Source organism: Paroedura picta, chromosome 6 (genome assembly GCF_049243985.1).
Source record: "Paroedura picta isolate Pp20150507F chromosome 6, Ppicta_v3.0, whole genome shotgun sequence".
Taxonomy (NCBI): Eukaryota; Metazoa; Chordata; class Lepidosauria; order Squamata; family Gekkonidae; genus Paroedura; species Paroedura picta.
Genome location: NC_135374.1, coordinates 87282890 through 87309552, shown reverse-complemented (window position 1 = coordinate 87309552; position 26663 = coordinate 87282890). Strand labels below are relative to the sequence as shown.

Here is a 26663-nt window from a genome sequence, read left to right as displayed (position 1 = left end):
GCCTCTGATGATTCTATACTTGATGCTCATTAAATTACATTTGCGTTTTACTATTGACAACACTTGTATATGAGCGTGTGCACGCAAGCACTCCTGAAAGAGCAACAACAGGTTACACCTAGTGACACGCAGCTAGGAATCCAGTGGGAAAGAACTGCAAACACTACCAGGTTGAAAGAGTTAGCTCATCATTCATTGAGGTCAAGCACAGCTCAACAAGGGATTATTTAGAAATATTCACTAGACACATCTCTCAGTTAATAACCTATTCACCTGTCACATTTTTATCCCATTCTTCCTTAAAGAAGGTTACAGTGGCCAAAAGTGATTCTTCTGTTCTTTATTTTATCCTCATATCAATTCTTTATTGCAGGTTTGGATGCAAGTCTCCAGGTGGGATCTGGGGATCCCCCAGAGAGAATTACAGCTCATTTCCAGATTAGTTCTCCTGTAGATAATAGAAGCTTTGGACTCTATGACATTATACTCCAATGATATACTGGTCTTTCCCAGGCTCCACCTCAAAATCCTCAAGGGTTTCCTGATCTGGATCTGGCAATCCTGCCCCCCCCCCCCCGCCAAATTCCCCAATAGTGGCCAGGTTAGGCTGAGAGACAGAGAAGCTGCCTCAAAGGTCAATCAGAGGTGTTCTTTTAACCATGTGTGGATATCACGGAGTCAGAGCTGCCCGCGTCTTTCTCCTGCTGCAGCCCGCTGAGCCTGAAATGTTTGTTCCTAGGAGTCAGTGTACTCTTGAGAACAGCAATAGCAGGGTCTGCAGTAGGAAGGGGAAATCAGCAGAAATTGCTACATCCCTTTCCCGCACATGGAGATGCTACTCCATTAAAGGAACTGCAGGGACAGATACTTGCCAATCAGTTTCATTGCTGAATAAGGTTTTGAACCCAAGTCATCCCAGCATTAAACTGAAGTTCTAACCACTATACCACACTATGGCACAAGAATGAAAGATCTACAAATTTAGTTTCCTTTAGTTATTGTTGAAGAGCCTCTTGTGGCACAGAGTGGTAAGCAGCAAAAATGCTGTCTGAAGCGATGTCCATGAAGTTGGGAGTTCGATCCCGGCAGCTGGCTCAAGGATACCTTTACTTTTACCTTTAGTGATTGTTGAAGCAACCCACTCATGATGGGTCAGATTGCTGAGCTGTGGTGAACCAGTTACTCAGGAAGGATCACATGTTATGATTTTTAAGACAGAGCCATGACTCTCTACTCTGCTGCTTAATGAAGCACAATTGAGGCTGAATAAACATAAATTCCATTGAATTACTGTCGTATGCATGTGGATGGGAGGATGAGCCTATGGAATTATTTGTTTGCTTCAATGTTCAATAGCATAATAGGATCCAAACAAAATAAATTACACTTAAGATATTTCAAGTTCATATTATAATTTCTGTGGCAGTCATTTTTCCCCCATGTTGCTTGTAACCCAAGTCTGGCTATGTGTACATATGCCTTCACGTCCCATGACCCATTGGTGTAAAAATAAAATAAATAATAGTGATGATTGCAAATTTCTGTTGCAATGGCTGGTGAACTGATAATTACTCAGCCTTTGAAAAGGTGACAATGAAAGGATTTATATCAGCGTCATTGCTTTACTGGATTGCTGTGACTATCTTTACGATTGTTAAATTCCTCCATAAATGCCATTACACTGAAAGGAGCTTGAGCATTCCTCAAAGCACAGGCCTTGGCTTGGGTAGTATATAAAGACTGACTGAGGGATTCCTCTTGCAAGATGAGACCAAGGAAAGACAGGTGAGTCTGAACTTTCTGGAGCTGGTCAAGGCAAAGAAGAGCTGGTGGTTCACTGGTAACATTGAGAAGAAAGCAGCTCCAATTGCTGCTTCTCCTTATGGAAAACAAAGCATTCCGTTGGCATTTGGAAATATCTACATGCACCCTCTCTCTCTACTGAACAAAGCTGGAAACCTTCCTTCAGCCCAAGGGGCCTCTCTCCAACCTAAGTGGTTCTTCTTCCAGTGGAAGAGAAACTTAAGTTGGAGGTAGGCTATTTCAGTAGGTAGGATGCATGCCTACAGCATGGTTGCTTTATCACTGCAAAATTTTGCCAATGTTTGAAAAGGAAATTTATATATATATTAGCTGTACATTTTTATATGATGTATATTCACTTTTTTGGGTATGTGTGATGGCGAAAACCATGGATATAAATGCATTTTCAGAATGCCTCTTATTAGTAGCATGCCAAAAATGGCAGCTAATGAATATCAGCCCCTGTTAAATGTATATCTGAAGGTGTCCTGAAAGCTGCGTACAGGATAAATTAATCCAGGAATAAATAATTCCAAAGGAGTGATTGTTCTATTTAGCACAAGCAAGGCTGTAAAAATGCAAACATTATTTTTAATGATAATTGTATAAACTTGACTGGTATTTTTACAGGGAATTAACAAGTGTACAAAGTATTAAACATTCATGAAAGCTTGGTGGAAGATGGAACGCGGGCCTCTCCTTGTTGACCTCACCAACTCATCCAGTGTACCCTGGAGAGACAACCAGTAGCTGCCAGAACTCTCCACCTTCTGTTCCTCAGAAAGCCCACTTGATATGTCCCCTCAGTTAAAACAGGCTCCTGACAGTATACATGTTATGCATCATCTTGCCCAGATGGATGAAGTTATCTTTCTACATCCAGGATGGGATGCAGGGAAAGATCTGTATTTTCTGATCACTATCCTTTCTCACAGATAGATATTCTTGCATGTATTTTTGTTAAACGTGGACATTTTTACAAAGAACATTTCCAATATAGCATAAGGTACCTTCTTTAGTCAAATTATTATGTATTACTTGAATTATTTTCAGACTCTTGGACGCTTAACTGAATTTCATTTTACCAACGTGATGTTAGTTGCACTGCTAGTGCTCAGCCTTGCTGCTTCTATTGGTGAGTGGAACAGGTTACATCCATATCTTATATTGATTTTAATACCATATTCCTTGTCATGGCTTTTCCCCAAAATCTCAGCCAGAGGCTAATTTTGAAACTAACCAAAAAGGATTTTTATTGGAAAAAATAAAATGCCCGAACACACATTCACACTATTTAAACTAAACAAACATACGAGAAGAAAATACAGAGCTGACATGGTGCAAAAGAGGATTACATTTGGGTTCAGAAAAAAGGGTTTAAGATGAGAGAAGCAGCCAAATGAAGGTTGGGTGTGTGTTGTAGATCCATGGGTGTGAGGTTGGGTGTGTGTTGTAGATCCAGGAACAGCACACACAAAAATGGGCCCAGGGTAGCATTGAAATAGCCAAAAATATCTCAGAAGGTCAGGGTTGGGTGATTAGCCCTAGACCAATGTGTTTGAACTAATTATGCAATTAATTATATTTTTAGGCCACCCCTTTCTAGCAGTGGTCTCAGGGTGGCTGAAAAGAGTTAAAACTCCACACAAAATTCAAGCTATTTACATTTAAAACCATATCAGTTAAACAAAGGGAAAGAAAAGCTCCATCACTAAACAACTGGGGAACAGATAGATGGAAAAGTTTACAGCCCAGGATTGGATGGCTGGAGCAGAGGGTAGGGGGCCCATTCAGATGGCCTCAACCATATGCCTGGTGGAAGAGTGCAGTTTTGCAGGCATCTCAGAACCCTGATAATTCTGAAAGGGCCCTGATCTCTGCTAGAAACGCATCCTACCAGGCTGGAATCAGGGCCATAAAGGGTATGCAGAAAAGGTGTTTTCAGACAGCTGCATCATTAGCATTCATACTTCGCTAAAATGGGTCTGACAGTACATGGATGGAGAAATGGTTGGCAAATAATCAGGGAAGAAATTAGGAAAAGAATGGACACAGGTGTGGGGAAGATAACTGAAGTCTTCACAGACATTAGCAAGCTGCCAAAGACCATTATACAATTGTTTGAAGTGTTCCTGGGAGAGAGAAAGGTTGTGATCAGGACCCCTGTGCAATTCATTACATCACTCTGTGATAGCCAGAATCTCCTTGCTGGTGGTTAACATCTCACTAGTGCAAGCATGGCTTATCCCTGGCACTCAAACATGCCTGCACAAGCTCCCTGGATCAGCCATATTTGGCTAAAGCAGGGGTAATCAAACTGCGGCCCTCCAGATGTCCATCGACTACAATTCCCAGGAGCCCCTGCCAACGAATGTAGTCCATGGGACTTGTAGTCCATGGACATCTGGAGGGCCGCAGTTTGACTACCCCTGGGCTAAAGTATACCAAAATATAATTATAATAAAGGGAGGTTCATGGACAAACTCCCCCTTGGGCACAGGGTCCTAACACAGGGTCCTAACATAGGGTCCTAAGTCCTAACAGGCTTAGGGTCCTAACACCCAGGCTCCATCACAAAATCACCTGGATCTAGCAACCCTACCTCCCCCAATGCCCTGTTTGCATTGATACATGATATCACTAGAATATTTATTCATTTCAGCTATTGATCACAACACATGAGCCATAACTCAAAAATAAAAATAAAATTGAGGGCTGAAGAAGCAAAGTAGAAAGGAGATGTTCCATGAGCTAAGTCTATCCACAGACCATTGGATTGAGGCCATCTGACAAGATCTATGCAGATGTAGGCTTGGATCCTGTCTGTCGTGTTTGTGGATTGGCCAAGGACCAATCCTGAGGTCCACAGCAGTATCCTAGCAGACATGCAATTGACCAATGCGCTGCTATATCTCATCTGCCAGATCCAATAAATTTGAATCTTGAACTAACCAATTGCTCACACTGGCGGGAAGATCCATTATCTGCTGAGTGTATAAATGTTGGGGTTTTCTGGTGGTTTTTTAAGTCTTGTTGGCTGGGTCACTAGGAACTTGTACTCATGTTGAGATCAAAGTAAAAAGAGCTGTTCATATGCCCAGTGTCCTGGTTTCCTTCAGACCCGTGGATCTAACACTGTCTGCTGATGAAAGGGATTTCTTTCAGTGGAATGGGACCTCCTCCCCTGCTGCTACAGCCCAACACAATCCTCTTAATGCTGCTTCTGGGGGAGGGGAGAGAAACAAAAGGAAGTTGGTCTGCTATGAAAGGGGTAAATCTGCAAAAGCACTTCTGATTCGAGCCATATTTGTTCTGAACATAATAAGGAAAGAGCCTCCGGGGAAGGGCAGAATAGAAGTGTGAGTGAGTGAATGAATGAATGAACTCCTGTCTAAAATCATGCCTTACATTTTAGAGTCTTCATCAAGCTATGGATGCTATGGTGATATAACAACTTTTGATACCCCTGAGATTACGTGTGGAAATGTGGGATATACAATCAGTTGTGGTAAGTGTGAATAAATATATGCTTTGCTATATATTATATTTATGTTACATGTCCTTATGAAGGACTAGACCTCTACTAGGCTTTCACTGTGTGTTCAATGCTCCTTTGCTGCAGCCATGGTACATCTGGAACTGTATCTAAAGTGTAAAGGTGAATGGACATCTTTCAGATGGTTCCCTTTATCCTGGTCATCTTCCTAACCACTCACCTGACAACATGAAGTAATTTTTTATATAGTCCAGGGTCTTTTTCCCATTGCTGAAGTGGAAGAGCCAATGAGAAGTAGCTCTTTTAGCAAATCCCATGGGACCAATTTGCAAGTGCTGAATCTGGGTTAGGTCTGCTACAGCAGCATTTAAAATCTGTAAATTTACACCTAGAATGAATTAAAAACATTTGGTGGGCAGTTTTGGAACCCGGTAATGGGTTAAGAGAAGCTCCTCTTGCCATTCAGCATCCATAAAAGCAAAAATAATTCCCATTGAGAATCACAGGACTATTTTTTTAAAGCCCCTGTAGTTCTTCCCAGTAAAAACTTGATTACATGCACAAACTTCCCTTTTAGGGGACCCACAATTCACATTGCCACTTCCTGGCAGAGTTCCTTAGCTTCCGACAGTTACACTAGCAGGCAAAAAGTCAATGTACGAGAATATCCCTACAATTTTGAGATTTGCAGCTCTTGAGGTTTTTTTTAAAAAATACTGCCTGGTCATTTAGTAAAAAATAGGGGAAGTTTTGAATGGCTGGAAGGCAGAGCATAATGAATTTCGATAGGACAGGGAGTAAACTCTGGTGGGTTTGACAGCAGCCCTAGCAGGTCTGGATGTGCTAAGGATGGGGCCTGGAAAATATAGAAGCCACGTCAGTAGAAAACAATTAACATGAACCTGACCAACCCCCACAAACAAACAAACAAACAAACAAACCCTTGATGCATTCAACAGAAGGCCTGATAGCAAACATGAAGTAAAGATACAGCTGGTCAGTTAAAAGACCATTACTGAATGTCGGCAAAACCCACCTCTGATCCAATTCTGCCTATCATGCCACAGTTAAAGGTGCAGGAGATAAATGGTAGCAGACTAGATTTTAGACTGCTGCATCCTGAAAGGGATAGAACTATTACTAAAAAGGCAACACAAGGTTTCCTCTTTAGATTTGGGGTGTTTATCATTTTTGGACAATATAGCATTTCACAAAGACTGTGTAATTTTATCAATGTTTTATTGGGGTTTATTGTAAACTGCCACGAGCTGGCTTGGCCTGGGAGTGGTGGTGAATGAATGAATGAATGAATGAATGAACTTGCCTTTCTTTATGGCAGTGGTCCCCAACCTTTCTGAGGATGGGGACCGGCAGGGCATCGGGCCGCGCCCGCGGATCGGGCAGCGCCTGCGGGCCACACCCGCGCGGGCCACAGCTGCACATCGGGCCACGCCCATGGGCCGCACTGCATGGGTCGCACATGCGCGATGCGTGGCCCGGCCCTGATTCCCTCTCCGCGCCCTCCCGCAGTAAGAAGCTTCCCGGGCCACAAGCTTGCGGCCTGGGAAGTTTTTTACTGCAGGGGGAGGGGCGGGGAGAGGGAGCCGCGGCCCGGCGCCTTGGCCTTCGCGGCCTGGCACCGGGCTGCGGGCCGCAGGTTGGGGACCACTGCTTTATGGTATGCACTGTTCATAGTTTTCTTTTTTTATTAACTATCTCATATTTCTTAAAACAAAAAAATGGTAAGCATTTTTCCAGTATTTTAAAACATACATTAAAACAATCTTTGCAACAAATCAATGTATAGCCCTTTCCAAAAACATTTATATGTTCTTCACAGTACAATGAGTACAACACTACCAAAGAGTGATTTGACAAGAGCTGCCTAATTCTCCTTGTACACCCTGCAGGTGTTCCTGCTGTGGAACAAACTGTTGAAATAAATGTATCCACTCTGAGGAGATACCGGACCCAGATCGGTAATGCTGCCAGAAAACTATGTGTGGATCCTGCCATACTTGGGGCTATGATTTTCTTGGAGAGTGGAGCTGGAACTCGCCTGCTGAATGGCTGGAACAGGGAACGGACCAGATATGGCCTGATGCAGGTAGAGGCGGAGTATGACTAGAGGAAAAGCCTTAAAGTGCAATGGCAGCAACAAATGATGGGAAGTGTGATTTGGGGGGCATAAAACAGACAGGATGGACCCTGTGACCTAGTATAGGGGAGGCATCAAACTTGCAGTGGGTCTCTCTGGGATGAACACTCCCCTCCCTCCCTCCCTCCCTCCCTCCCCCAGAAGCATGCAAGAACAACAGTTGCTGGCACTTGGCTGGGCCATCCTCTCTCCAACAGCCAAAGGAATGGAGAGCTGACCTGTTCTGCCCTGGCCTGGGAGCCACCTGCCCTGCATATTAGCTGACTGTAGCGCAGAGCAGGGCAGGGCCAACTCTCCCACCCTGCCCTGGAGCTACTTACAGAGCCTGTAATTAGAGGGCAGGCCCAACCCTCCTGCCCTGCTCATGACCCACAAGCCACAGACACAGCACATGGCTGAATCTCTCCAGGCTCACCCTCCCTCTGTGGATGGACATGACTGCAGGGCCAATGCTCCTGCCCTGCCTGGAGCCTAGGCTGTGCCTCCCTGGGCCCTGGCATTGGGCTGGGGAGTGCTAGATGGGGGCATGCCAATGGAAGCAGAACCAGCAGGGAGTGGGGAAACTTGGGTTGTGTAAAGGACGATGCATGCCACCCCCCCCCCCTCCAAGTCATTGCTGTCACGATCCTCCCTTCCAAACACAGTTTCATGCTGCAGCTTAGGCAGCAATGCCAAAAACTCTCCAGCGGCAGTTGAGAGCCCCATGGATGTAGACAGAGCAGGGGAAGTGGGTGCTGAGATCCCAGATGATGTGCTGGGAGTGTCCTCAGCTGCAGGGGAGGTTGTGCTCATCACACACAACCATTTGGCAAAAACTGAACCTTTACATGAACTACTAACAACAAGGAACTTCCTTGCAGAAGAAAGGTGTGGCGACCAAGAATGTTTAATTGTTAATCCTCTATTTATTGTCTGTTACACCTTGTTTGCAATCTTGGTTGCCACATCAATCTTCTGCAAACAGTGAGGTCTTCCAACAATGCATAGGCCCTTGCAGCAGTAGAAGAGAGTGTCCCTCCAGTGTATGGTTCCTTACACCAATACAAGCCTCCACCATTGTCAGAATGGAAGCTTTGGATCCAGCCCAAGCTCTACTCTTGGGCCAGATATCTGCTTACCCAAACATTGGGGGCTTTATCCAGCTGTTACAGATCAGAAGGATGTCAATGGGGTCATGGACGTGTGTTCTGGGCTTAAATCTGGGAAAGGCTTTAAATACTTATCTTTTTTCAGATTTATAGCCGCAACTATCCTGTTGTTGGCGCCTGGGATAGTACAGAAAATCTCTTACAAGGTGGAACCATCCTAACAACATATGTTACCACCCTACGGAACAGGAGACCTGGTTTGACATGGCAACAGTATTGGAGAGGTATGATCATGTAGCATCCCTTGGCAAGAAGTCAAAACTATGTTGTTAACACTAGAGCTCCTTTGGGCATCAAACATTTTGCGGAAACAAAGACCACTCATTTATAAAGAGGAAGAATGATTGCTAATTCCATCTAGATACTGGCAAAAGTAACCAAGTGAAAAAAATAGGTTTCAAGATAGATTATGCTATACACCTTGACTGTGTTTTGTAAATTATGAAAATAATTGGGTAACTTTTAATTTTTTTGTTCGATTGTGTGATCTTTTCTGGCAATATTTGCATTTTACAAATTTTAGAAGGTTCTGGGACCAGAAGTGGTTTATCTTAGCAGCACATGTAGCACATGCTACAGGCACTGCAATTTCAGGGGACCTGCAGTGCTGTACACTTATTTTAATATTTAAATTGTCCGGGGAACAGGGATTAGAAGCCTGGGTGTGGTATAGAGAGTTGTACCTAGAAGATAATCTTTTCAGACACCAGAAATTTGGACTTATTTTAATTTCTGAATCTTTGTCCCCATTTTTTCTCCACACCATGTGGGATAGACGTTTGCTAAAAAAAATTAAAAAGAGGTTACTGTTTAAATCTCTGTTGACCTTAAAAAGGTAGCTACAGTATGCATAAAGAGTTACCTGCAGCCCATTCCTTTTAGATCAGATGTAATGGAAATGCATTCCTACCCACCTTACCTGAGATTCTTCTAATCCTTGCAGTGGACTGCATGCAGCTTTTTTGCAAACTGTTTCAACGGATAATCTCCTTTTTTAAAAAAGCAAATTTCTGCCCCATGTGGTGTTGGGTAAAATTGCGAGTGGTAATTCAGAAATGTAAATGACTCCATATTTCTAGTAGTAGGAAGACTGAAGCTTCTATGCACTGTTATTCGATCAAAGAACATTGATCTTCTACTAGCAAAACATGAGCTCTGCCACTAAGCCATTCCCATTTAGCAGCAGAGAATTCTTTAAAACTTCTTTTTTGGGCTGTCTGTCTATGACTGGCTAGTGGATAGTGTTCTATTTAGAGCAGGAGTGGCCAAACTGTAACTCTCCAGATGTCCATAGACTACTATTACCATGAGTCCCTGCCAGTGCTAGTAGGGGCTCATGGTAATCGTAGTCCATGGACATCTGGAAAGCCACAGTTTGGCCATCTCTGTACTTTAGAGGGTCACAAATTGTGCTACTCTGCTGTGTTCCTTTTCTAGTCTACATTCATTGTTCTCTTTCACTCCAGATGGGATCTGTGCCTACCAAGCAGGCGTTCCAAGTAATCTGATTTATCATGGAAGGGACTTTTGTGGCACATATGGAAGATTTGCCGATGAAGTGTTTGTTGCAGCCAAATATTTAAAAAGGGCTCGGATTTTAGATTCATGTTGTTAAGTAAATTTATAGCACTGGATATAAAACTGATGAGGTAAGAAGCACTATTTGAAGTATGATAATAATAATAATCAGGCCACAGTTATAAATTCAGTTTTTTGATCATGACAGGATCACTGTATTTCTTTTATTTGGAATGAGGCTGCATGAGCTTGTACATGTGCTGAGAAACCAGGATAAAGAAAAACAGTATATTTAAAGCAGTCTTGGTGAATTAAGAAAAAGTCATACATGCAATACAGTCACATTCTTATGCTATCCTTACAGTCATAGAATCATAGAGTTGAAAAGGATCATACAGGCCATCAATCCCTGCTCAATGCAGAATCAGCCTAAATCATCCATGATGAATATCCATCCAGTGGCTGCTTGAAGACTGCCAATGATGCTGTTTCCACACCCACTAAAAATGGCACAATGGCTGCCTTAATGTTCCATGGAATCACAGGCATTTTACACTGTAATCTTGCTATTCGGGTGCAGATCCAAATGCGTTTACCCATTAAGGAAGCTTAAGAGTGAAGTTGGTTTCCTCCTTCATTTCCCACCTCAAGTGATGATGCATCAACTCTGATCAACAGTCTGTCTCTCCACCTGCCCTCCCACCTCTCCTCCCCTCCATATTTTTTAAAATTTTGAACATGTTTGCATTACTATGTTAATCTGCAGTAGCATAAACACCGGCTTTCTGGGATGCTCCAGAAAGTTGAAAGTCAATTCCTCTCCCGTCTCCCCCTCCAACATTTAAGCACACCTTATGATTTAAGGTGTAACAGGGCATTTTGTAAATTTCATGCAGGAAAACATTTGTGTAATGGTGGTTGATGTGCTTGGTCTTCCTGTATGCATGGTGACGAGTATGCATTAATCCAAGACTCTCTCTCCCTTGCTTGGGTGATCTGAATGCCATGAGAATTGAGAGAGGGGGAGGATTTTTAATTTTTCTTTATTTTGATTGTGTTCCAGCAGGAGATTGTTATTGCTGTCACACTCACTTTTCTCCCCCACTCGCCTGGCCTGAGCAATGGGTTGCAGGTCCTGGATCATCTTTGTCAGTCTCCTCCTAACCCTCTCAATTTTGTCCATGTGCTTCTTGGAGTGAGGCCTCCAGAACTGCACAGTACTCCAGATGTGGTCTGACCAATGCAGTATATAGTGGGGCCATGACCTCTTGTGATTTTGTTGTGATGCCTTTGTTGATATAACCTAAGAATGCATTTTCCATCTTTACCGCCACATCACACTGTCTGCTCATATTTACCCCAAAATCTCATTCACACACACTGCTACCCAGAAGTGTATCTGCCATCCAATATGCATGCTTCTCATTTGTGTGACCCAGGTGTAGAACTCTGCACTTCTCCTTATTGAATTGCATCTTGTTCTCATTTGCCCACATTTCTACTTCTATCTTCTGGGGTGTTCTCTATTCCCCCTTCCTCCAAGGAGTTCACAGCAACACTGTCATCCTCATAAAAGCCCCAAGAGAGCAATCTGCCTAAAACTGACTTTGAATAGTGAGCCATGTCTATACAATCCTATTCAGTAAGCCGTATATTTTCCAAAAGGACAGGTCACTCACTACCTGATTGAGCATTCTGTGGGAGGTGGACAGAACCCAGGAAGGTCACAGTGCAGGTGTATGTGCTAGCGCCTGTTGTATTCCTGGGTGCAACGGGCTTTGTCTCTAGTAAATAATAAATAACAGGGTTTCCACAGGGAAGCATTGCTGTGAAACGTGGGAAAGTCCTGCCATTACACAAGGGCTATTTTCTGTGATGAAAAACACAGTCCTAATAACACAAGAGAATTGACATGTTGAGAATGTTGGTTGTCTATATCTCTGGGAAGATTCTAGCCCATAGGGAAGTGGTTTTATATATATGTATTCTCCAGATGCCTGCCAATTCATATTTCCTGTACTGGCAATAGAAGCAGGATAGATTCCAAATGGAGTGAAGAAAGGAACCATTATGCTACTGTTTCAACATGTGCAGAATTATGAATGGATTAATTCATCCTGCCTTCTCAGTATGCCAATTTTGCTATGTAAATTGGCTCTGTATTAATAATCCTACAAAGGAATGATGATACAGAAAACTACTAATGGCCCATCAACAGTCACAGGGAAAGATGTAAATTTTGTTCATGAAAAGGCTTCTTCAATAGTCCTTTTGTAGTCATCATATAAATATACAACCTTGAGATTTTGAGGGCGGAGCCTGATGGTGGGGGGGAAGCATTTCAGTGCCATAGAAGACATCTTCAAAAGCAGCCATTTTCCCCAGCTCTGGGTTTAGAAATACCTGGAGACTTTGGAAGTGGGGCTGAGAGTGGGTGGGATTTGGGGTGGTGTGGGAAGGGACCTCAATGGAGTATGATGCTAGGACGTCCATCTTCCAAAGCAGCCATTTTCCCCAGCTCTGGGTTTAGAAATACCTGGAGACTTTGGAAGTGGAGCTGAGAGTGGGTGGGATTTGGGGTGGTGTGGGAAGGGACCTCAATGGAGTATGATGCTAGGATGTCCATCTTCCAAAGCAGCCATTCTCTCCAGGGGAACTGATCTCTGTTGCCTGGAAATGTGCTTTAATAGCATCTGGAGACAGGCATCCCTGTCAGGTGAACTGATACCTATTGCTTGGAGATCAGTTGTAATAGCTGGAGAGCTCTAGCCACCGTCTAAAGGAGCCTTTTAAAACCTTTTGACCATGGAGGAACCCCTAAAATAAGTTTTCAGACGGAGGAGCCCTGGAAGTAATATCAGCTGGAAGTAAAGTCAGTAGTGTGGCAGGGTGAAGTAATGTCACCCTGTCACACCCTCAGAAGTAACATCACTACCTGCAACCTTCACCCTCCTTTTGCTCCCTCCCCCCACCTTTACTACTATATTGGCTTTGCCTCATGTAGGCCAGAAAGAAGAGTAGGAGAAGGCAGCCCAACCCCTACATACCACACCACTTCAGAGCTCCCATGGACCCCCGAGGGGGCCACAGACCACAGGTTGGGAATCCCTGACCTGGAGGCTGGCAGCCCTCCCCTGTGGGCACAGAAGGCAAAAGGAGAAACAGGCAGAAGCAAGGGAGAAGCAAGCCAGCTTCTTCTCACCTGTTTCTGGTGACTGCATATTCCCAGAACTACAATGTTATTGGCATGTTTTGTGGCAACTGCACATGCACAAGCATCACCATGAATTTTGGAGGTTAATAATTTGTTCTTTATTTTTCATTTTTTTGTGAAAAGTAAACTTTTACCTCTTCTTGGAAGAGATGGGGCAGGACTCAGGACTGCAAGATAGGATTCAAAAGTATTTAAAGAAACCTGGGCATGGATGGGAGAAAGAGTGCCATCAATGAGTCCCTTAACAAATAAAATGGGAAATTTCTAAGTTACATATACCTGCAAATCACTTCTTTCAATCTAGAAATTATCCCTTTGATGGATGCCGTTACTGCGTAATAAGGAATGTATATTGAGTGTCTGCACTTTTGATACTTGGAGAACTCATTATTCTTGGAACAAATCTATTTACATCCTCCCAAAGACCTGGATTTTTAAAAAATGGGGCTTAAAACTGCCTGGCTACTGTGCCACCCTTTGGCATTAATCTGTAGTATAGTATTTCTATTATGAAAGTTTCTGGAATGTAAACCTCTACCTGGGAAAGGTCGTAAAAATCATATTTAAATCCTGATACCAGGCTGAACAATTGCAAACCACCTCTTGTTTCTCACTTGCCTTGAAAGCCCCTTACTGGGGCTGCCCTGAGTCAGCTGAGACTTGCTGTCACTTTACGCACAGGCACTCACACACTGGGCTGAGATAAAACTGATATTCATTTTTCTGCTCATCCCTCCTCCACCTACTCCTGAGACAAATTTCCATCACTAACTGAACAGGCGATTCTCCAAACTACACAATAGATGAGAGTAGGGTTGGCAAATAACCAGAGAATAGAGTGTGGAGCCTAGGGACAGTGGGGTTTGGGGAGGAGAGGGAACTCTGCAGGGTGTGATGCTATTGAGTCCACCCTTCAAAGCAGCCATTTCCTCCAGGGGAGCTGATCTCTGTAGTCTGGAGATCACTATTTTGGGGAGATATTCAGGCCACACCTGGAGACTAGCAATTCTAGACATATTTGCTTTATGATACAGGAGACATGGTGCTGCTGACTCAAAATCAGTCCCCAGAGCACTTGGAAAAATTAATTCACCAATGTTATGGGTGTCTGTAAACTGGGTCCAGGGTATCATCTAATTCTGGGGCTTAAACTCACTCCAGTATTCTTCACAGTGTTCTCACTGCAGATATTAAAGAACAAAAAACTACCAAGAACAAAAAACTACCAGAATGTCTTTTGTCATGGTTTGTATGATGCAGTATGTCTGGTTTACAAAAAAAGCACGAAAAAGAATCTGGAACTGACACACAGCCCAAGCCCAAGCCAAATCTTGGGGAGGGGGTGTGTGCATTGCTACAAAATACCTGAAACTATGGACATGTAGCTATCAGCCTACAATAATAAACATTACATAGACATTAATTAACCACGTGCTAAATATAAAGCTAGAGCTTTTAATGCCAAGTATAACCTCTCATTTCTAATTGATAGTGGTTGCCACTAACAGGAATTCAAAGAATTCTTAGAAAAACACATATTTCTACATTATGATATACCATCAAATACACAGAGAAATGTGATTTGCTTATGATCATAGTAAAACTATTTCCACATTAGGAGAAATATCTTGCTTTATACCTTTACTAGTATCAAAGCCCATAGGGTTAAGGATTTCCATTGCACTCCTTAATCCCACCATTCTGTACCCTTGATTGCCTCCCCCCTTCCCCCCAAAGTGTCCTGAATGTATTTTAAAAAAACACTGCTGTGCAAGTCTGCTTAAAAAAAACACACAAAACCTTAGAAACAGCGTTGTAACACAATTATCCCTTTATAAAAAAGGCAGATTTTTCAGAACAGAGGGAGGGAGGGAAACAAAGGATGGGGGGTGGGAGGATGGCGACGAAGAAAGGAGCGTTCCCAAATGACTCAAAATGGTGGGCATGGGGGAAAAACACAATTGCACTCATTTCTGCATTGAGCAGGCCCAAATTAGACCCTACTTGAAAAAAATGAAATCTGGTTTTCTGAGGATTTCTTTGCTCTGGGTCAAGAGAGGGGGCAATTTGGAACTGCGTCTGAAAAAGCTGAAACAGAAAAAAAAAGTTGACCCCTTAAAAATGCAAATCTGAACATTATGACTAGTGTGGAAACAGCCTAAACGTCTTCTCCTGATGTAATTAGTGTACCTAAATTCACCACCTCAAAAGATATCCCAGGGCATAACTCTGCAGGGTAGGTTTCAAAAAAGCTGCGGGAATGGGGACTTATTATTTACTAGGGGCCAATCCCGTTGCATTCAGGAATACAACAGGTGCTAGATTGGGGTGGGTGGGATGGAGGAACTCTGTGGACGGCCTCTCCTTGGACCTGGAAAGGCTGCAGGCTGGAGGCCTCTGGGCAGGGAACTCACGGGCAGGGGCAGCTCTCACGCAACAGGGATCTGCAGATTCTGAACCTCAGAGGGAAGTGGAAGGAGGAGGGGGTAGTCAGGGGTGGGGGAATGGAAGACGATTGGCTGGCCACTGGACAGACAGGTAAGCTGTTTGGAGGAGGAGGCACTCAGGGGCAGGACAGCCACCCTGAGTGGGTATTAAGCGCTGAGTGGCACTTAAGCCATGAGACACGCTCCTCCTCCAAGCCCTTACCAGAAATATTGAGTGGAACAGATTTGTCATCTAGTGTGTGTCATGTAGCCAGGAGATCCAAGGATTGTCTGGTAGGCTTACCTGCCTTCCCATATGCACTGGCTTCATGAGCACTTACTAGAATTTTCAAGCAGCTTGAGAGGAGGAGACCATTGTCTGACAAATGGACCTTTCCTACCATCTCCTGTGATTGTGTTATCCTAAAAAATAAATTTTAAAACTTCATTGATTATACTGGCTGCTTTATGTACTTTCTACTGAATCATTATGTGTATACGTAATTAAACCTCTGAATAAGACACAATTTGGTTTGAAACATATTAGGCCTAAGGTTTACAATTGTATAGTGCCTATTATGTTTTTCTAAGAACAACCTATGGGATCTGTATATGTTTTTAATTTTATAATTTTTAAGCCGTGCATAACAAATATTTATGTAATTTTATTATTCATATTGTACAGACAGCCAACCTTTAGGGTCCTAACCATGCTTCAGTTAGGTTTCTTTGTTCCTTTTGTAAGTAGACATTTCTTAACCACAGCACCTGAATGGGGCATTTCTGGTGCTAATACTTGATATTCATTAATATGGCTTGGCATCAGAATGATGAGTCAATGTAGTTATGAGGAAGTTGTTGATTTTGCGACCTGGTCTCAAATGGAAGGCTGACTGCAGCCCTGAATTGTGCAACTTCAAAAATCCCCACCCATCACGTCAGTAAGCCAATAGCAGGCAACCAGAAAGGTACAAATAAGACTGTGCAGCACTGCAAGGGACCAAAGAGATCAAGCAACCATGGCAGGTGTTTCATTTGCACTTGTGTTTTTCTTCTGTCTTTACATAACCAAAGGAAATGGTGCAGGTATGTTTCATGTTAATTCTTCATATCTAATTAGCAAACATTCTTTTGCAAACAGCAGCAGAATGGTTTCAAACTGGTGTAATTATTTGTTCCAGGCAACTGGGGAAAGGGAATTGTGAAACATAATGTCTGTGAGCCACCATGAGCCACTATGTGGGAGTGGTGGGATATAAAGCTAATTATAAATAAATAAACTATTAATCCTATTTTATTCCAGCCTTTCCTCCAAAGATGCTATGGTTAGTCATGGCTCTTCCCTATTTTTTAAATCCTTCCAGTAACCGTAAAAATAGGTTTGGTTGGCGGGAGTGGGGGGGGGGAGATTGGATCCAATGATAAACTCACACTAATCGATGAAATGATGTTTTTCACAGGTTCTTTCCTCACATAGTTCAATGGCGGGGGGCTTATTCCCCCAGGAACAGCATGGGGGGCAGACATTATTTCCAGCTGCCGTGGTATAGTGTTTAGACTATTGGACAAAAATCTGGAACACCTGAGTCCTCACTCTGGCATGACAGCTTGCTGGGCGACTTTGGGCTAGTTATACACACCCAGTTCTAGATTCCCATGTGTTTCTTAATTTCCAGTTTGTTTGGGAAATTCATCCATATCTGACTGCTGCATGGGTCCAGGCCTGTTCCCAGCAAGGGGGGAAAATTGGCACAATGTGGTAGGTGGGGTTGGTCATAGGTGATTGTGCATGGTGTAATCTTGATTGTGCCAGAGTGCTGCTACACCCAGTTGATGTTATGCCTGTCCACAACTGGATTCTTATATTCAGGGATTGCGTTGAGCTCAGTGGAAATATTCCTGCCCTGTGGTAAGCATTTAGCACCCTTGAAAAATGTTTATGGATAACCGGTATGCAACATGCATGAAGGTTGCCGCAATAGTTCTTACTAAAAATTAATAAACCACCTGGAAAGGTATACTTCTCTACTGTTCTATGTACTTGTAAAGGAATTATGCACAACAGACTTGTGTGCATAAGAATGCTGAGCCACTGTTTGCAACAACTGGTAAAACAAAACACTATTCATTCTAAGGCTTCTCAACCACCACGGCCCCGCAACCCCTACAGCAGGGGTGGGGCGTCAGCGGCATGTACGTTTATGTGGCAGCGCGCATGCACAGACATGGCAGTGCACATGCGCACAAACCGCCATCGCTCTCGCTGTAAAGGGCATGGAGTGGAGGCAGAGGCAGCCACAGTAGTGGCAGCATGGCGCTGGCCTCCTCCACGCCGCCTCAGAGCTTACCGAGGCGGAACCGAGGAGGCCAGCATCACAGGAGAGGTGGCGGCAGCAGCCAGAGTGCTGACCTTCTCTGCGCCGCCTCGGTGAACTCTGAGGCGGTGTGGAGGAGGCCAGCACCATGGCAGTGCTGCCGCCTCGACCCCCTAGGAAAGACCAAATGACCCCTCGGGAGGTCGCGACCCCCAGGTTGAGAACCGCTGTTTTAAGGGAATCTTTAATACAGGGGTAGTCAAACTGCGGCCTTCCAGATGTCCATAGACTACAATTCCCAGGAGCCCCCTGCCAGCGAATGCTGGCAGGGGGCTCCTGGGAATTGTAGTCCATGGACATCTGGAGGGCCGCAGTTTGACTACCCCTGCTTTAATATATCATCAAATTGTCCTCATCCAGAGCCAGGTGGAACACTCTGCCAAAGGAGACCAAAACCCTGTGGGACATATGCCAGTTCTGCAGGGCTTGTAAGGCAAAGCTGCAGCTGCCAGCTAATTGACTGTCAGGGAAAATACATCATGCTACCCACTCCCAATCCCCCCCAGTCTAGGATTTTGTGGGCAAACAGCAGGAATAATTTATTCTGGAATTTTTATGTAAATTATATTTTATAGTGAACTGTATATTTTTATATATAGGCAGAATAGACATATCATTAAATAATAAGATGACTTTACTAATAATTGTATTTAACCATGGAAGGTTGTACTGGTTCCTATGGAAGGGTAACAGATGTTCAAACCACTGGAGCTGGACTTAGAACTGCAAAAGCAGAAGGCCTGAAATCTGGAGGTAAGATTCCTAACCGTTGTTTTAGAGCAGGGAGTAGATCATGAATTAGATGAGGGGGAACTTTCATTCCCCAAATGCCCACAGGAGCATTCCCTGGAACAGTTCCTCCAAGAGTCTGTGGATCACAAGGACCAAACACTCTGGGTCTGTTGGGGGAGTGGAAAGTGACACCCCCCTTTTAAACAGAGACACCTTCTTTAAACAGAAAATACGATCAGGATTTAAACCAATGCCTATTCCAGGTACGGGTCAACAAAGGAGAGAAAGACAAGTAAGGAAAATATGGGCATGTAGTTAAAAGAAAATTGTTAAGAGTAACTCAACAATTTTTGCATCATTGGGTATCAAGTAAAGAGTTGCTTCCTTTGTGAGACATTAAGGAATACTCTTTATGGTAGATGTTATGTATGTGGCCTGGCTAACAATCCATAGCCAGCTTGGTCTAGTGGTTAGGAGTGCGGATGATTTATCCTTTTTCTAAAATAATCATTTTACCTTTAGGGTGGTTTATTATGTATATATACAATCCCAGCAGCCGGCTCAAGGTTGACTCAGCCTTCCATCCTTCCGAGGTCGGTCAAATGAGTACCCAGCTTGCTGGGGGGTAAACGGTAATGACTGGGGAAGGCACTGGCAAACCACCCCGTATTGAGTCTGCCATGAAAACGCTGGAGGGCATCACCCCAAGGGTCAGACATGACTCGGTGCTTGCACAGGGGATACCTTTACCTTTACACCCCTAACACAACATAAGAGAGCCAGTGCACAAAAGACTTCCACAACTAGCAGCAATATCAGGGCTCTTTCAGCCCATCTACCTCACAGGGTATTTATTTTGGGGAGAGGAAGGGAAGATGATTTTAAACTGTTTGAGACTCCTTTGGGCAGTGAAAAGTATATAAAAAACAATACTTCTTTTTCTTCTGGGTCCACTATGGATTTTCCTTTGTATTGTTTGTTCAAACCCCACAGTACCTGTTGCCTTTTTATGGGAAAGAACTCTCTTAATTTGAGGGCATCAGTTTTGGGGGGAACATATCATCTAATGTTTTACTTGCATTTGCAATGTTACTTGAGCTTCTGCTATTTAAATGTGCTTTTTATCTGCTTGAAAACATGTTTAAGATGCCATTTTCATTTTGCATCAGGAGTTCAAGCTTCAGCCATTATTGCAGAGAAAGATCTAAGGAATATGAACAAATATAAAACAAAGATTGCGGCTGTCAGTAGAAGAACTGGCATTGAGGAAGCTGTGATTGCAGGTATAATCTCCCGAGAATCTCATGCAGGAGCTATCCTGAAGAATGGCTGGGGTGACCATGGAAACGGATTTGGGTTGATGCAGGTAAAACCTTTCTATGTGAAGTAAATGCACTGTAATTTGGAGTTTTAAGGGGCCAATTATGTCAACAAAATCAAGACCATGCAGATGCTCACACTCCTCATGTATTATCTTGCTTTGCTCTGTTCTCCTTTGTGTTTGTGATCTTCTTTTGGCAGGAGCTTGCATTTTTCTTCACCTTATACAAGGGAAGTATATTGATGGCACTATGTAAAGTAATAATATTTGCAGAGTTCGTGAAATCCTGTAATGTTTCTTCTAGGTTGATAAAAGATTCCATAAAGTAACTGGTGCATGGGATAGTGAGGCTCATATCACTCAGGCTACCCAAATTCTCTGCACCATGATCAATGACATTGCAAAGAAATTTCCACAATGGACCAAGGCACAGCAGCTCAAAGGTATGAAACTACCAACTCAAAAGATTGTATACAAATTATGGTATCTCTTCCCTGCTTACTTTCCCTTCTCACCAGCAGCCTCTAGACCCATTTTAGAGTGCCCAGAAATTTCTCCAGTTTGGCGGACAGTGCTTAATGCAGCAGGCTGATATCACTCCATGAGTGGAGTCTGCCAAGTCCGTTGGATCCAAACGTTGCCCTTACAAATGGGCCTTCTAGATTTAGATTGTAATACTTAACATGTCACCTCCATTTCAGGGGGAAAAGAAGATCTAATTCAGATTAATATTTTAACAGATGTGACATGCATATTAAAATGACTTTAAATATTTTTTTCTGTTGTTCTTACATTAATTTTAGGTGGAATTTCAGCCTACAATGCAGGAATTCGTAATGTTCAAACGTATGAGAGAATGGATATTGGCACGACAGGGAATGATTATGCCAATGATGTTACTGCCAGAGCCCAGTTTTACAAGAAACACGGATATTAATAATGGTTTCAACTTCCTATTTGATTGATTTTAAGAAATTATTTACAGCAATTTATATCTATCCATGAATGCAGCCCTTTTCTACCTTAGTTGCTAAAGCTACAGAAAATATAGAAAGCATTTGTCTTGCTGTAGAATGATATTTATCTGGATGCTTCAAATTTCTTGCAGTCATGGAAATTTAAGTGCTTTTACTTAGAGCCCTCCAAAGTGGTGCAAATATTAATGAACTACCTTAAATAAATAAGTTCCAATTTTACTTTAAGGTTTGCTTGTTTGTTTGATCAGCATTATTTGTTCAAATTCTGGCTTTTCTTCCATTGAGCAAATAGCATGCTACTTGAAGAGAATAGTAATTGTTAGTAAATTTAGAAGTTGGTGTCCTGCAATGGTCTCAGACAGACCAGGCTGTGAAATAGAAATCCTTGTAAAATCTGGTTTCTCTCACCAAGGCAAGCTGATTTTCTCTTAGTCTTGCTGTGCAATCCTGTATAGAATTACAAAAGCCTAATTCTGCTGAGTGCAATAGGATCAGTCTAAAGTAACTATGCATGGCCACCCACCTGCCATATGTGGACAATACTTGCCATCTTGCAGAATTTTATAAAGAACTAGGGTCAAAGCCCATTGCAACCAGAAATACAGTGGGCACAAGCAAACCTGCACTGTGACCTTCCTGGGTTCTGGCCCTCCTCTCCCTGCTCCCCCCTCAATCTTGAGATCCAGTGTGGTGAAGTGGTTAAAGAGTAGCAGACTCTAATCTCGAGAGCTGGGTTTGATTCCTGATTCCACTTCCATATGCAGCCAGCTGAGTTGCCTAATTCCTGGAAACCTTCAAGAAGATGAAAGCGAGAAAGACAGGATGAAAGAGAGAAAAGGAAAGGAAGGCATCAGTTCTCCTGAAGATAACAGCTGCTTTGGAGGGGGGGCACTGGTCCTCCTATCCCCACTCCCATACAACAGTGTCTATATAGGTCACCACTGTCACCACCCTCCAGCTGCAGTTCCCTGCTTTGTCAACCCACCTCACTCATCTGAGCCAATTAACCAATGTCTATTACATGCTGGAAGAAAGCTCCAGTCTAAAAGGCACCGCACCAGAAGACTCCAGAAGACTGAGAGTCATCACAGAGTAAGGACCAAGAGGCTTCTGACAGCCTATATTAACTTGAAGTTGGTAGGCCTGGGCTGTGGACACAACCTGTCTGAAGTAACCCTTGACTCATTGGACTGAGTTAAGACATTCATTGCATTCTGTCTGTCCCTTGGCATTCTGCTTTTGAAATACTGATTATCTCTACTTGCTATGCAGCTCATCCGTGCTTCCTTCCAAGCAGAGAGCTGAAACCTGAGACCAATACAGGAGCAGAGACAAAGCTGACTTCCCTCCCTTGCCTGGGGCAGATGGAGGGTGGGAAGAGGCTGGGAATGGAGCAACTTACCAGGAGCAGTGCCTTTTAGAGAGGCCAATATGTCCTCCACCCAGCAAGCAGTGGGAAGAGAAAGAAGAAAACAGATAAGCCCCACAATTGGCCTTCATTGGCAGAGTGCTCTCCCCCTATTGGCAACACCCACCCCCCGGAAAGGCCAGTCAGGTAGGGAGTACATTGTCTGCTTGCAATTCAAACTAATTGGCTGTCATTGGCAGATTGCAATTTGAACAGATTGGCCCTCATTGACAAAGTGGTATCTCCCTATTGGTAGCAAACCTCAGGACCAATCAGGTAGGGAGTAAGTTGGCTGCATGCAACTTAACCTTTATAAAGGTTTAGTCATAGTGATGTTCCAGTAATGTACTGATATACCCCAGATAGGCCCTTCCCTGTGCAAAGAGGAAATGTGGCTGCTATCCTCCGTCTTTATTTCTGGTTCACTATAAGCAACACAGGTCAAACCAAGTATATGGTGCCCATACAGCCTTGCATGGCAGAAATAGGTCAACTAGCAGACTGTAGGTGAAGTCAGGATCCTCAGCCAGAGGTCTCTTGGCTGTCACAGGCATAGTGTGATCATCTGCACAAAGGGGCAAGGCAGGATGTTTGTCCCCAACCAAGCACAACTAGAACAGATGGGACTGCACCTAGAGCAGTAGCAGATCTGATTAACTATTTTGTACTGTTTCACCTTAATGTCTCTTCCTGGTGCTTCTAACAGCTTCCTTCTGTCTTTAACTGGCACATCATACCCCATTAACTGAAAGTCCTCCACACCTGGACTCCCCCTCCCCCTCCCAATCAGAATGCAAATGAAGTCCACTCCCAAGGACTCATCAGAAGTCTTTCACCCATTCCAGAGATACATTATGGTTCCTTTATCAAAATTTGGTTTGCCTATTAACAGACCTCCACTTCTTTGATGTTGCTTCCTGATCACATCAAAGCTTTGTTTTAAGGGTCCCTGCCCTTAACCCCAAGGTACATATTTACTTTTTAAAAAGAGCAGAGACAAGCATTCTCTGTTCTCATACTGGGTTCAATCTTATGCAAGACCCAGCTTCTGGAGCCCTTCCTCTTGATGCGTCGGATGGATGGACCCATGACTGGGGTGCAACTTAAGATCTCGCACACGGCAAGGAATTTGGGAGTGACCTTGGATGCCTTCTTGTCAAGAGAGGCCCAGGTCACCAGAGTAGCCCAGCTGGTGTTTTTCCATCTACATCAAGCATGGCTACTACCATCCTATCTGTCCCAGGACCACCTGGCCATGGTAATCCAAGCAATAGTCATCTCCAGACTAGACTAGACTTCTGTAACTTGCTGTACACACGTCTTTCCTTATCCTTGACCTGGAATCTGCAGCTGATGTAAAATGCAGCTGCTATGATTTTCACAGGAACATCTTGGAGAGCCCATATCCAGCCAGTGCCGAGGCAGGTGCATTGGTTGCCAGTTGCTCACTGGATGAGGTTTAAGGTTCTGGTTTTGGCATTTAAGGCCATTTGTGGTCTGGGGACCATCTTACTTCCTATGCCCCCACAAGGCTTTATGCTTTACAGCAGGGGTAGTCAACCTGTGGTCCTCCAGATGTTCACGGACTACAATTCCCATGAGCCCCTGCCAGCGTTTGCTGCAGGGGCGCATGGGAATTGTAGTCCATGAACATCTGGAGGACCACAGGTTGACTACCCCTGCTCTACAGGGTCTAATCGGTGAGAGGTCCTTGCCTGTGTGCAGTTTGCCTGGCCTCGATTAGGGCCACAGCCTTTTCAGCCTTGGCCCCCACCTGGTGGAATGAGGTACCAGAAGAGCTAAGGGCCCTGCAGGAGCTGAACCAGTTCTCCAGGGCTTGTAAGACAGAGGTCTTCCAGCAGGTGTTTGGTTGAGGCTGGGCCGGGGGAAGATCAGCCCACCTTCCCCTCCCCTGGGTATTGACATCAACCCAGGCAGTGGCAGATGCTGGTGCTTGGATTTGAGCTGGGAGCTATTTGAGCTGGGAGCGGGTAGCCGGGAGGGGAATTTTAATAGTTGTTTTATTATTGCATTTTTATCAAATGTTGTAAGCCACTACGAGCCACCTTGACTGGGAGCAGCGGCCTATAAGCCTAATTATAAATAAATAATAAATGTGTTGATAGTTGTAACATTTATTTGTATTTGTTTATTTGCACCACACATTCCCAAATTTCCAATAAGTCAGCTAACACTAACTGAAAAGCCCCCCCCCCCAATAATCCTGACTTAGTCTACTTTCAAAAGTTCTATATCTCTTCCAGTAGACTATTCCATATTAGTGGTGCTATAGCTGAGAAATCATGGATTTGGGTAGAGTAGTATAAAATCAGCTTCCCAGTTCAAGTTCTGGAGACCACAGTGGCAGCTTTAACAGCTTCAAAGAAAGGTGTAGAAATGGTACTTCCCAAACAACCCTTATGCCAACTTGTTTACCCCTCTTTAAAAACCATCTAAGGTTCTGTTTCCTGTACTACTTTATAGATGACTGAAAATGTTGGCCTCAAAAGGGAAATTTTCTTTTAACTTCATTTCATTTTAGAACTACCTGCCTCTTTACAGGTTACCTAAAACTTTTATTCAAGAAGGCAGTTTTTTCCCACACACTCAGCAACAGGTGTTCTCTACTTTACCAATGTTTATTACCTCAAGAATGCCTCCAAATTTGGATTAGAATCCCACCACTTATGGCACCAATTTATGTGATGTCCCCAGTGCTGATCACCTTCTCCATCCTCTCTTCTTCAGGTTACGGTTCATAAGTAGGTCAGGAAACCACACACCCCATCCTTCTTGTGAGAATGCAGAAAAGAACCAGAAAACTCATGTAACCACGGCAGGCGGTTCTTTCACACTTGTGGTTCTTTTTTGTTTTCTTTGTAGAACTGAAGAAATTGTGGAGACATGCTTCACTTCAATCTTTCATATTTTAGTTAGCAAGATTTCCTTTCCAATTCCCCAAGATGCAAGCATATTATATCCCCTTTTTAAAAAGCAGCTTAGAGATATGATAGGGATTGGTTTCTTTTGAGAAGAGGACATGGGTCTTAGCTATAGTTCCAGCAGTAAGGCTGGTGTGCAACCAGGGATTCCCTCCCACATCCACTTTTAAAGGCTTTGCCTCTTTAAAATGGTTTAGTGGCAGAACTCTCCAGAATTTACCTCTTAAAGGGTGATTAACAACCTTTCATTCTTATAATACAAAAGGGTAAGGGGGTGAGTTCGGTTCTTTAAAATGTAACCAGCAAACCAGACAGAACATCTGTAGAAACCTTTGTCTTTTATCAAGATAAAAGGAAATCATGAGGCACATAGTAGTTCGGGATTATCAAAAGCCCAATTACCCACAACATAATCTTACTTCATCTTCTACTGAGACGTTCATCCAGAGAAATCTGATTTCTTTGTCACAGGAGAGCATATTAATAGAACAATATCAAACTTAGCTTTCTTTAAATCTGTTCTGTCATAATCATGTGATTATTATTTATCTTAAGCATTTGTTTAATATAGCCAAGAGAGCCTAAGATTGCCAGACAAGAAGCATTAAGAGGTGGATTGCTATTGCCTGCCCTAACATCACAATCCTAATATTCCTTGCAGGTCACCCTTCCAAATGCTGGCCAGGGTCAACCCTGCATAGCTTCTATCATATGGAATCAGGCTTGCCTGGACTATCCAGGGCCCATTCTGCACACACTGGATAATGCACTTTCAGTGTTCTTTTGCAGCTGGATTTTTCTGTGCGGAACAGGAAAATCTACTTTGAAAGTGCATTGAAAGCACATTATCTAGCATGTGCAAAATGGGCCCAGGTTTGGTGATTGGATAACTAGATTAGTTCATAACTAAATATGAGATAATTAACATAAGTACAAATAAGCCAATCAGCTTGTGCGTATGAGTTACTGACCTCTGTTGCTTAGAGATGTTATGATTCCAGGATAACTCCAGCTATCCCCTGATGTCTGTCAACCCTATATGCAGTTCATTACTTGATCCGGAGATACCCTTTGATGAACTTTGTGCTGTGCTTTGAAAATTGAGAAAATGTTTTACTCCATGAGCAAATAAATAGCATCTGTGA

At 43.4% G+C, this 26663-nt stretch overlaps 2 protein-coding genes across 3 annotated transcripts; both read left to right on the top strand.

Annotated features, from left to right (window-relative positions):
• Positions 1–1741: 1741 nt before the first annotated feature.
• LOC143840231 (lysozyme g-like) lies at positions 1742–10328 on the top strand. Of its 2 annotated transcripts, none has more exons than XM_077343500.1 (6): positions 1742–1785; positions 2857–2938; positions 5219–5311; positions 7210–7406; positions 8691–8829; positions 10072–10328. In XM_077343500.1, exons 2-6 carry the CDS (start codon positions 2896–2898, stop codon positions 10218–10220), a joined length of 621 nt encoding a protein of 206 aa, XP_077199615.1. In that variant the 5' UTR covers positions 1742–1785; positions 2857–2895; the 3' UTR covers positions 10221–10328. The 2 variants fall into 2 exon arrangements, with proteins under 2 accessions (XP_077199615.1, XP_077199616.1); XM_077343501.1 differs by lacking the exon at positions 1742–1785 and adding an exon at positions 2011–2033.
• Positions 10329–15831: 5503 nt separating this feature from the next.
• Positions 15832–21375, top strand: LOC143840230 (lysozyme g-like). Its single transcript, XM_077343498.1, has 5 exons — positions 15832–16849; positions 18802–18891; positions 20040–20236; positions 20496–20634; positions 20995–21375. The coding sequence occupies exons 1-5, from the start codon at positions 16783–16785 to the stop codon at positions 21126–21128; spliced, it is 627 nt and encodes a 208-aa protein (XP_077199613.1). The 5' UTR covers positions 15832–16782; the 3' UTR covers positions 21129–21375.
• Positions 21376–26663: the final 5288 nt, after the last annotated feature.

Excerpts from the sequence above, each read along its gene's own strand:
- LOC143840231 (XM_077343500.1), top strand. The coding sequence starts at position 2,896 with ATGTTAGTTGCACTGCTAGTGCTCAGCCTTGCTGCTTCTATTG. Across the intron at positions 2,939-5,218 it reads CAGCCTTGCTGCTTCTATTG|AGTCTTCATCAAGCTATGGA; the intron begins GTGAGTGGAACA and ends CTTACATTTTAG. Across the intron at positions 5,312-7,209 it reads GGGATATACAATCAGTTGTG|GTGTTCCTGCTGTGGAACAA; the intron begins GTAAGTGTGAAT and ends TACACCCTGCAG.
- LOC143840230 (XM_077343498.1), top strand. The coding sequence starts at position 16,783 with ATGGCAGGTGTTTCATTTGCACTTGTGTTTTTCTTCTGTCTTTACATA. Across the intron at positions 16,850-18,801 it reads AACCAAAGGAAATGGTGCAG|GTTGTACTGGTTCCTATGGA; the intron begins GTATGTTTCATG and ends TAACCATGGAAG. Across the intron at positions 18,892-20,039 it reads AGAAGGCCTGAAATCTGGAG|GAGTTCAAGCTTCAGCCATT; the intron begins GTAAGATTCCTA and ends ATTTTGCATCAG.